General features: G+C 42.2%; 1 protein-coding gene across 3 annotated transcripts in view; it reads left to right on the top strand.

Moving 5' to 3' along the window:
- Positions 1-4,818: 4,818 nt before the first annotated feature.
- The window catches only part of AK5 (adenylate kinase 5), a 239,190-nt gene continuing 232,429 nt past the window's right edge, over positions 4,819-11,579 (top strand). For 2 of the 3 annotated variants that reach the window (XM_030865986.2, XM_030865985.2), the window contains exons 1-2: positions 4,819-5,296; positions 9,574-9,760. In XM_030865986.2, coding sequence (XP_030721846.1) covers positions 5,237-5,296; positions 9,574-9,760 — 247 coding nt within the window. In that variant the 5' untranslated portion in view covers positions 4,819-5,236. The remainder of the gene's footprint in view (positions 5,297-9,573; positions 9,761-11,579) is intronic. The other variant, XM_060304067.1, reaches the window with a different exon arrangement.

Raw genomic sequence — 11,579 nt, 5'->3', positions numbered from 1 at the left:
CAGCAATTTGACTCTAAGTGCAATAATAAAGGCACAAGCAAAGGGCCATGGATTGCAAATTCACTTTTGATCTGCTTATTAAATGATAAAATAGCATGGAACTGTTAGGAGGGCATGGGATTTAAGAATGAGATGGTCTTGGGTTTGAATCCCATACTTCACCATCTTTTACTTTTCAACATATGTCTTTACTGAAGTTTAATATACACACAGAGAAGTGCACATTCTATCTGCACAGCTGAATGCGTTTCCACAAGATGAGCACACCCGCGTAACCTGCACCCAAATCAAGGAGCAGAACGTGAGCAGTTTCCCCTAAATCCTTCTTGAGCTCTGTCGCTTCATTCTCCTATGGGTAACCACTGTCCTGATTTCTAACAGCATAGATTTTTTTGGCCTGTTTTTGTCCTTTATATAAATGAAATCATACAGCTTGTATATTTTTTGTCTGGTGATTACTCAGTATTATGCCTGTGAGACTCATCCATGTTGTTCCATGTAGCTGTAGACTGTTGATCCTCATTGCTTATAGTATTCCATGCTGTGAATCTAACACAATTTATGTGTTCTACTTGTTGGTGATCGTTGGAGTATATTTTAGTTTAGGACTATTTAAAATAGTGCTTCTGTGAAAATTCTAATACATATCTTTTGGTGAATATAAAAATACATCAGCTTCCATAGTTATTCCCAGTTTTCTAAAGTGGTTGTGCAAGTTTACATTCCCCCAGCAGTGTGTGTGAGTTCTGTTCTAAGTGCTTTTTTTTTTTACCATATACATATTTATATGAGTCATGTACCTTTGTGTCCCCCACCTCCACATATCTACTTCTATCATATTATTAAAACATAGTATTACGTTTACCTGTACTTAATTACTACAAGCCCATGTCTCCCTACTAGACAGCGAACCCTTTGAGTCTTGCTGTTTGTATTCGTAGCTCCAGACACAGGTATGGATCATACAAGGTTATTTCATAATTGTTTGATCAATGAACATATTAATGAATAGATAAATATATAGGATTTTCCTATTCTTAGTGTATAAATTATATACTTGGAAATTTTCCTAAAGCTTTCAGACATTGTAGGAGAGTTTTCAATCTCTTACCTCTAACCTCCACTAACCCAAAAATTCCTAGAGGTCTTTGAGATCCAGAATCCAAGTGTCTGGCTCAGCTACTCGGCCAGTGTGGAGAAAAGAAATAGAGCATAGGGAAATTCTGCTTTGGCTGAAGGGTTGTGTTATACATCATTATTTCATCCTGCATTTACCCCAGATTTCACAGACCAGTATGTATACTCCACATTTACAAAAAAGTAAAAGCCTCAGAAAGACTTTCTAAAAAAAACCCCGTAAATAAGGGGTATACTTATCAGGGCAATGTACACAATATGGATAGTCTTATGTATTTAGATTTTTTTCTGGATAAACAAAATATTTACAAATGGCCCTGAAAATACAAATAGCCCAGTGGGTTGTCAATTAGTGAGGGAAATAGAATAATTAGGAGGGAGATATTGGGGGGGTTTTGTGCAGAATGAGAGAAATTCAACACTCAAGATTTCAACAAATAGGAATGTTGTGTTATCTTTTCAACCTCTGAATCATGAAAAAACTTTCAAATAGAAAAGAACCTTAAACAATTAGAAAATCTATAGAGATAAACTTGTTACACATGTTTTGTTGTTGTACTTGTGTTTTGAAACACATTTCCCCTCAAATACAAAATAACATCTGCTAAAAAAAAAAAGAAAGGAAGGAAGGGAATAGGAAAGGAAGAATGGAAGGTTGCAGGCCTTTGTAACATTGAAGGGCATGGTGATGATGAAGTTCTAAGGAATGAGGATGCATAGGGATTTGCAGTTGGACTGATAGTAACTACTAGTATAATCTTGGAATTAAGATCTCTAAATCTCAGTTATTTCATTTACATAACGCAAGTAATACATATCTCACAGGTTGATCTGAGAATTAAATATGGCATATACAATATACTTTATAAAGTGCTTGTCACAATGCCTGACTCATAACACTCAATGAATTTTTACCTTGTATTATGGCCAAATTTGTCATGACATCATTACTATCAACTATACCAGGGCCTGTGGTAGATCCCGTTAGACTCCTCTCCTGGGGTGAGAAACTGCAACATAAGAAATATTTGACACTTTATCAGTAAAATTTTCTGCAGTTAAACTTGCCCTATTTAAATTATAAATGGCATAAATATCTGTTAGGAATGAATGAGCACTTAAGCATGGCTTCCAACCATCTCTGCTGCTGCCCTGGGTACAGAGCCCTTGAGTCTTCTCAACTGGATGCAGTCAATGGTCTCTACTCTGAGACAGCTGCTTAATAGCGACAGAGCAAGGTTCAGCCCTTTGCTGAGACATAGCCTGTGTGTCAGCAGTGAGCCAGAGAAACATTCCCACCAAGAGGCTCCTCCTCAAGAACTTTGGAAAGTTCTAGCTATCACCTCAAAGGTTATCACCATTCCCACTTGCTCTGCTACTTCCAGCAAAGAATCTGGACTCCACCCTTTTGCATCAAATCAACAGTTAAGCATGTTTGATTTTCATCATTACATTTATCACTATCTGATATGTTCTCACTTATGTCTTTGGTGGGGGAGGGGTTAATTATTTATCTGCTCTTCATTTATCACTATCTTATGTTGTTTCTGCATTTTTATTTGCTTATGGTCCATCTGGACTTCTTACATGCACTCTCCAGGAGAATGTATATTGCTTGACAGAGGAATTATGTATGTCTTATTCACTGCTGTATAACGCAGCACACTCTCCCAATATGGGAGCAGAAGAGATTCTGCCTGGAGACGCTAGGTATGCAGTAAGCATCTTGATTCCTTGCAACGACGTATCCCCAAGTAAACAAAGAAACCCTTTATTTACCCACCCTTAGAATTTCATATCAGGGAGAGATGAGCCAGCTTTCCCATGGCAAGAATGTATTTGTTGTTCCTTGTCCTTTCTATTGCCTCTCTTCCAAACAATCAGCCTGGCTTTTAAGCATTACACTTTCCCCATATAGCCCTTCCATAACAGGCTACAACTCCCTTTGCAAAAGTAATTGTGAATACTTGCTTCTTTCGTACATCTGGAACACACCAAAGAGCACTGATTGTCAGTGTATGAGGCTACCTGAAAATCTGCCACATCTCCAGCTACTATGTTTTTTCAGGCTATTTAGAATATTTAGTGCAATGCAGTCTTCATTATCCACGCTCTTTATACAAGCAAGTGGTTATCCTTGCCTGACTACACTAAAGTGCACTTAGAATCATATATCCATTCAGGATTCATTCCTCCCTAGGAGAGAAGATGTGAGCTGTACTCTGCCAGACTCTTGCCTGTAAAGGATGACCTTGAAAGGTCCAGCAGGAAGTGGCCTCTTCAGTCCTAGGTGCTTTGCCTCAGCTGTGCCTGCTCATAAAGTAAGCTTTCAGGCCATGGATCCTGGTAGTTATCAAGCATTGTTGCACAGGGAACAGACAATGCTTCACTACTGTCAAAACCTGCTCTTACACAAGGTAAAGAACGTCAGAAGCTGGAACTATAAATGATGTGGCATATTCTGAGGGCAGAAACCAATTTCTATGGAACACCTGCCTCATTTAAGGCTACCATATGACACATGGTTTCACAAATGTTCAGAAAACTTCATTTACTTTACAAAACTCAATTAATTCTTGAGTTCCCTCCCTGGATAAAACAAAACTGCAGCTATAGTGAAGGCATGAGTAGCAGTCTTTACTGTGACAAGAAATAAAACCAAGAAAAGATCTGCAAAAGATGAACTTGAAATGGACATCCAGACACTGGTTCCTGGAAGCAGTGGCGGTGTTGCCTCTCTCCCTGGCCTGATCCCCGATGGCAAGAGCCTCCTTTCTCTGACATGCCCTCCCACGTGTTGGGTCTTGTATGGAATTAGAGGTCATGTTCCCAGGGTGGCATGGACCATTTTCAAGCAGGCAATGAAAAGACATCATAATGAGGGAAATGGGAAGATACTTGACCCGTAACGCTGCTTTATCACATCAACCCATACCCACCCCAGGGTGCTCCAACGGCCCATGGTCCACCAACAGCACACTCCTCCGATCGGATTAACGGTGGCGCCCAGTCACCTACCAAGCATGTTTCCAGTTTAAGCCGTCTCCGGCTCTCAACCACCACCCACTTCTCGCCTCCACCTTCCCATTCCTCTCTACAGACATAATTAACTAGTTGATTACTTACTAATCCTTCTGTTAGGGAAGATTCCAACCTCACTGTAAGGCCTTATTCTGAAATCTGTAAGGATTTGTGACACTAACAGGGAAAAAAATTCGAGACCAGCTAGCAAAACGTTCCTGAAGGATAGAAATACTCAAGATCTAAAAATTATCTTAAGGGGATGGAGTCAACACCCTCAATCCCCTTTTCTCCTTACTCCCAGCTCCCTGTTATGAAACACCGGTAACCTTAGGAATAAATGATAAATTCTGTGACAATTAGGTTTCTTCCTGGGAGCTCCTCGGGCATGCACGAGTAACTCGTGTGGCGGGGGGGGGTCGGGGTCGGGTGGGGAGGTCGGGAGAGGTGAAAGGGTCGCACATTGCTACAGACCCCGACTCTGTTCCTTTGGCCACCTGGTCCCAGGTTGCTGCGTTCCGGGGTCGGCGCGCGCAGGGAAGCGCACCAGGCGGTGGTGTGACACGGGGGGCGTGACTGCGAGCCCCCCGCGCGCACCCTTCCCCACCCCCGCGCCACGCTCCGCTCGAGCAGCGTGACTGGCCGCCGCCGTCGCCGCCCGCATACGGGAGGCTCAGAGCGCGGCGCGCCGAGCGGGACAAGCAGGCGGGCGGGCTGCTGCCTGGCGTCGGGCGGGCTGCTGCCTGGCGTCCGCCGCGCTGTTCTCCTTCCTCCGCTCCCTCCGCCCCCTCCGCCCCTCCGCTGGCGGCCGCGCAGCCTAGAGCCCGGGAAGCCGCGGCTCCGAGCCCGCAGCTCCGGCGTGGGGACCAGCACCGAGGAGGGGGCGGTGGGAGCTCTGAGACCACAGTCGCCACGGAGAGGCGGAGGGGGGCCCGGCCTGGGTAGGCAGAGCCGAACGCGTATTTCCGCGTGAGAGCGAGGGCTGCGCGGTGTTCGGTGTGGACACCGCCAGCCCCAGCCCTGATCGCCGCAGCCCGGGAGCCTCCCGCCTGCGCCCCAGGGCGCGCGCGGAACAGCCATGAACACCAACGAAGCCAAGGAGTATCTGGCCCGGAGGGAAATCCCGCAGCTTTTCGAGGTAGGGGGCTAGGTCTGGCAGAGAGGACGGGAGGGTCGGGGAGGGCATCCCCGGGGCTCGGGGTGAGAGGCCGTTCGCCGTCCCACCTTGCCGACGCGGGGCACGGAAGTGAAGACGCTTGCGGAAGCTTGCTCGCCTGCTTGCCCAGGGGTAGCTGCCTGTCTGGCGGGTTGCGGGGTCCTTGTCGGAAGGCTGGACTCAGAAGCCTCCATCTCGAAAATCAAGTTTCAGTCTTCGAACAGGGTTCTGGAAGCAGGCTGCCCCCAGCGCATCCCTCCCATGTGGACCCCCAGGATGGGCTGCTGGCAGTGGCCGGCCGCGCTCTCCCGGGGTGAGGATCAGGCCAGGTGGGTACGCTGTCGCCCAGCAGCCAGCAAGGACTCGGAACTGGGAATCGAGAGCCTTAGTCCCTTCGCGCGCCGAGGGTTGGGACCCCCGTGTTGACGGGGAAGTGAGGACGAAAGCAGCCCACCACAGGGACAGCTTGGGGGAGAGGGATGAAGATGCAAAAAACAAATCCAAACCCATCAAGTGCAGCGCTACCTCCCGGGTGGCTCTCACCCAGCGCTGCTCTGCGCTTTCGGTGAATGAACTCCTGAGCACGTTTCCCCGTCACCTTGGAAGGGATGGTTCTCCTTCCTCACCTCCCCAGCCCATAGCTTTCGCCTGTCCTCACCAACCCATGTAGAGAAGGCGAATCGGAGAGGGAGTGGCGAGGCGGGCGTGACTCCTGTTGCTCTGTCTTCCGACCGCATCACAGCATCATCTGCACCAGAGACCCGGGAAATGGGGAACACTTTGGGAATGTGGGAGAGGAGGCTTGATGGATGAACTAGAACCTTGGTTAGTTCTAAACCATAGGCTACGTCGCGGATCGTCTTGTTTCCTTTCCTTCTCTCCGTATTTGAATTTTAGAACATTCCTGAATCCTATGTGTTTTTACTTAGGTTAAGGAAAAGAAAAAAAAAATGGAAGCGAGCCAAGCTTCATAGAGCGACCTCTGAAACCTGTTCCCCCATTTCTGAAAGGTGATAGACTGTGGACTGATACAGTAAACTAAAAGTTATGCGTTGCTCGTTCTCCTATTTGGGGGGTTTGTTCTGCTAAAAGGAATTTTATAACACTACTTGGGAAAATAATCTTGTCTCTGTTTTCCCAAATTATCTTTAAATGGGCCGCCATAATTACAGATCTCCATTTTCCTCTCACCTCCATAAGCCACCGGTTTCAGGTCCATCTGAAGACAAGATTTCCAGGTAAATCACCTACTGAGCACAAGCCTAGTATGTGAAACCCCAATCTAGCAAGTGTGTTACTAGTATTTGAAAATAATCAGGAGGTGTTGCATAAGGACAGGTCTTGGGGGTATGCAGGATTCTCGTTAAGAGTTTTTCTTTTCTTTTTTTTAATTTTCAAAAACTAAATATGGAGATGAAGAGCTTGCAGGGTTTTGTCATAAATACTGCTACTGAGATCAATGTCATCCCTAAAAGAGTAATTAGAAACATCTGCAGCAGGGCCACCTGATTGCAAAGTGCTTCTTAATAGTACACCTTTTTTTTCTATATAAATGTGAGTACTGTTTTTCCGCCTTGGTAACCACAGAGGATTTTGATAGCTTGTGTATGAAAATCTACACTGTGCAAATAAGTGATGGCAGGCATTTTTGTTCAGGTGCTATGCTTTTCCTTGGCTTTTCTGCATATGAATGTGATGTTTTAAAATAGTGCACACCCAGAAAGGGAAGTCAACTTGCTTAGGTGAAATACAGATATACAGTGTACTTAAATGCAATCCAAGGCAATGGGAAGCTGGAAGGAGACTGCTGGTGACCTCCAAAAGCTCCATCCTTCCAGTAAGAAGAATCTGTGCTGTGCACAGCACAAGAGAGAAGTAAAACTTGGCAGTTCTCCATGTGATGAGTGTAGACAGCAAAACCAAATGCTTTAAGTTTCCAAACTTAAACCAAACGCTTTAAGTTTCCAAACTTAAACCAAACACTTTAAGTTTGAGGGAGATTTTCTCCCTCAAAACCACAGTGTAGGTATACAAAGTTTCTAGGCATACAAAGTTTAGCAGTTAGATATCTATCAAGCCCAAAACATTGGGCACAGTTGTGGATACTAGACACCATTGTAGACCAAGTGATTGATTATTGAATCTACATATTGTCAAGCAACTAGCTGTATCTAACTGACCTTTTCAGATTTCTTTCTGACTTGAAACATCATATGGGCTAAATGGGATATCTCTGGTAGGTTCAAGTTTGAAATGTGTTTCCATTTTTAGATGAGTTCTTAACTCTAGTTAACCTTATGGTGTGTATATTGATCTTGTATCGCTGTACCTTAGAGCAAAGATTTGGCAATTAATTTGAATACTGGGGCAAGTCAAATTAGATTGTTCAGCTTCTCAAAGGGTTGACTCAAGTAGACCGAGTAAAAAATGTTTGCTGGTTGTTTTGGATCCCCGATTCTGGCTGACTGTTAGAAGAATGGATTTAAATTATCTATGAAGGAGTGGACCTCATTCCTCCTTCTAAAATCAGTACCCTTTGTGGAGTCAGGTATGTTTAGGGAGGCTGGAACCATAGTTTCCAGTAAAAAAAAAAAATCTTCATTGAGTGCATTCACTCATTTTAGGCAATAATAGGGATCAAAAAACTAAAAACCTAATCTTGAGTGACTTGAATTGCAGTTGGATTATGTATGGGGCACAGAAAATCTGGCACTTTTTAAATCCCATATCATATTTTTTGCAAGATGTAGAGAGAGGAATATATGGGTTTTGGAATCAAAACCATTGACTTGGAATCCTAGGCCTACGAGTTTCTAGCTGAGTAACCTAGATCAACTCACTAACATCTCTGAGTCAGGATTTCCTAGTCTATAAATGGTGATAATAATGCCACATAGGGCTGAAAGTGCATTGGGTAAGCTAAAGCATGCAAAGATACTGAGTAAGCCCTGCCACAGAGTTAGCTACATTGAGGTAGGAGGAATCCGAGGAGTTAAACGCAATGTGTGTGTGTGTAGCACAGACCCTGACATACAAACTGGTTGTGGATGCCCAGGTTAGTTTTTTCTGCTCCCTCTGCAGTTGAACTCCTCTGATTGAACATTCTAACCTACGTTATTTAGGATTTCAGAGAACAAATGTACCTGGTAGGAACTGCCTACCATTTAGAGCAAATTGCACAAGAATAATTTGAAAATAAAATACTGTATTTAGGAAAGATGTCAGCTTTTCAAAGGTGTATGTTTTGTGCATTAATAATGGTGGTAATAATCCTCTATGCTTTTTCCATGAAATACTCCAAAGGAAAATATTTTGCACATCAGTTCAGTTCCCAGGAATCAGCATTTCCAAATTTATAGCATTTTTAGAAATTAATACTTATGAAATATCAGACACCAGGTTTTCCTCTGTAATATCAATGGATATTGTAGTGATTTATTATATATCAAATGTGTTTATTTAAACTCAGTCTTTATGTTTTGAGTGAAATTTTTTTTTCTAAGTAGAGAACAGTTCAGTATGTACCTACCTTGTGCGAGGGAAAGTGTCAGAGGCTGGATATTGTGAAATAAATAAGACCCACACTGTACTGTTGAAGAGTTTGTAGGTTAGAAGAGGAGACCAACACATAAACTGGTGGTTTTAGTATGAATGACAGGTAAGATAGTTTTTTCTGGGTATCATGAACACCAAGGAAGGGTGTTGGGTCCACAAGCCAACCTGAGGGCTCAGGGGAGACTTCCTGATGATGATGATGATGACGATGATGATTACAACCACCAACATTTATTATTTACTATGTTCCAGGCACTTAATATGTACTTTACAAATATTTACGAACATTATATGTATGTAAAATACATTATATTTACAAAATATTTACATTTTTTAATCCTTAAAAAATCCTCTGAAACTGAGGCTTGGAGCCTTTAAGGATGGGTAGGAATGAGATAAATCATGACTGGGGCATTTTTACACACTGCACTTTATCTCATATTGATAAGGATCTTCTATTTTAAACAGTATAGTTGGCCTTAATGGTTTAAAAGACAGAGAATGCTGAGCTGAAAACTAATTGGTCAGGAATTTAAGGGGGTATTTTAATTATTCAATCAGAGCATAATTTCAACTCTAATTGTTTATTTTTTTTTAAATGCAAAGAATCAAAACAACCCAGAATTTAAAGACGGGATATACACTATTTTGACAAAGGTGGTTTAAAAACATATTTTCTGTGGGCATATTGTGTTGTATTTCAGAGCCTTTTGAATGGACTGATGTGTTCTAAGCCTGAAGACCCAGTAGAGTACTTGGAAAGTTGTTTACAGAAAGTAAAGGAACTAGGCGGCTGTGACAAGGTGAAGTGGGATTCATTTGTAAGCCAGGAGAAGAAGACCTTACCTCCGCTCAATGGAGGGCAGTCACGGAGATCCTTTCTAAGAAATGGTAATGTATTTGTAGAATAATAGACAGTTTATACTTAGAGCAATTTTCTTTAAAACCTATCATACAAACTGTAGGCAATGATTTAATTTAGTAGGTTTCCCAGCACCTAAAAGGATATTTGGCCCTGGAATGTGACTATTCTGTCTCTGCTACTAATTCTAATCACCTCCATGATAAGACAAACAAAATTACATACCGTTGTATGTAATTTTGTAAGCTCAATGAAATTTTTTACTGACTTCATTAATTTTGTTTATTCTTCTTAATTAATTAATTAATTTATTTTTGGCTACGTTGGGTCTTCATTGCAGTACGCGGACTTCTCATTGCTGTGGTTTCTCTTGTTGTGGAACATGGGCTCTAGGCACGGGGGCTTCAGTAGTTGTGGCATGCGGACTCAGTAGTTGTGGCGCACGGGCTTAGTTGCTCTGTGGCATGTGGGATCTTCCCGGACTAGGGCTCGAATCCTTGTCCCCTGCATCGGCAGGTGGATTCTTAACCACTGCGCCACCAGGGAAGTCCTGACTTCGTTATTTTGTAAAATGAATTACATTAGCAAACTGAATTTTTCTTAAAATTGCAAATTAGACTTTTCCAAATAAATGAGTAGTTGATAGACAGAATTGATAGTTATTGTATAACTACCACATTTTTTGATTAACTCAGAAGAGATTTAACTTATTACTGTGTTTCCAAATTCAGAGTTCATATTAATGCATCTGCATAAATGCATGTAAAGTTTATACCAGTTAACTCAAGAAGGATTTATTTAGCAGCTACTGAATGCAATGCATGAGATTAGGCATTTGGGTGCTACAAAAGAAATGGGATGCATAAACTTGTTTAACAGTTTTAGGGATAGTTTGGAACTAAGAACTGGAATTCACTAGAGGAGATTCATGGTATTCCAGCTTTCTGAAATATGTGCTTATCAAAATTAGTTCAAAATCAGCTAAGCAGCCTTTTGGGATCCAGATAAAATTGAGAAGTACAATAGTATGTGCAAAATGAAATCAGTTCCAATCAGAGGAAACCAATTAATTCTTTCCCAGTGGCCCAAATCATTCTGTTTTCAAAATTTAAGCCATTCTCAAAAATTGTACCATGAAAAGTTTCAGTTATACAGACAGAATTTGAAGTGGAGACAATTCTATTTGCAATAAATACAAGGGGGAAATAAATCTTAATTTGTTTTACCTTACTTAGTCATGACCCACTTAGATTTTATTTGAACATGATGTGGGGAAAAGTCAGAGTGTGTTAATTTTTAAGAAACACAAGCAGGGAGAAAAAGCAGAAATGACGTTGTCTCAGAAATATCTCCAGAGAGGAGAAGGCTCCTTCCCTGTCAATCCAGGGTCACCACTAGGTGATTTGGGCTTGGGTGCTCAAGAGAGAAGCTTTAAGCAGTTACCACTGCAGCACACCACTTGGTAAATTACTGCTTAAGTGAATAAAATGATATTTTTGTGAGCTTGAAGGGTTCATACGCCTTCCCAAAAGGGCTAACTTCCTTCCCAGGGTGTCATCATATGTTAGAATCTGGCTCAATGTTAAATACATGCCCTAGGCCCTTGTTAAATCAAGTGACATAAATATGGGGAATTTCTTTTTAAACCTTAGAGCACTAACAAACCTTAGGTATTACTGGATTTAGTCTAAGATATTTTTATGTTCTTAAATTTAAGTCTAAGAGGATGTGACATTCACTTAGTCGAAAAGCTGGTTATATAAAGTGGCCATTTTGTAACAAAATGAAATTTGAATGCTTCTGTTTTATACTGTTACTTGACTTGATTATATGTAGAAGCCAGGCAGG

This window comes from Globicephala melas, chromosome 1 (genome assembly GCF_963455315.2).
Source record: "Globicephala melas chromosome 1, mGloMel1.2, whole genome shotgun sequence".
In the NCBI taxonomy this organism is placed as follows: domain Eukaryota; kingdom Metazoa; phylum Chordata; class Mammalia; order Artiodactyla; family Delphinidae; genus Globicephala; species Globicephala melas.
Note: the sequence above shows the minus strand (reverse complement) of the source record. Positions and strands in the feature narration are given on the sequence as shown.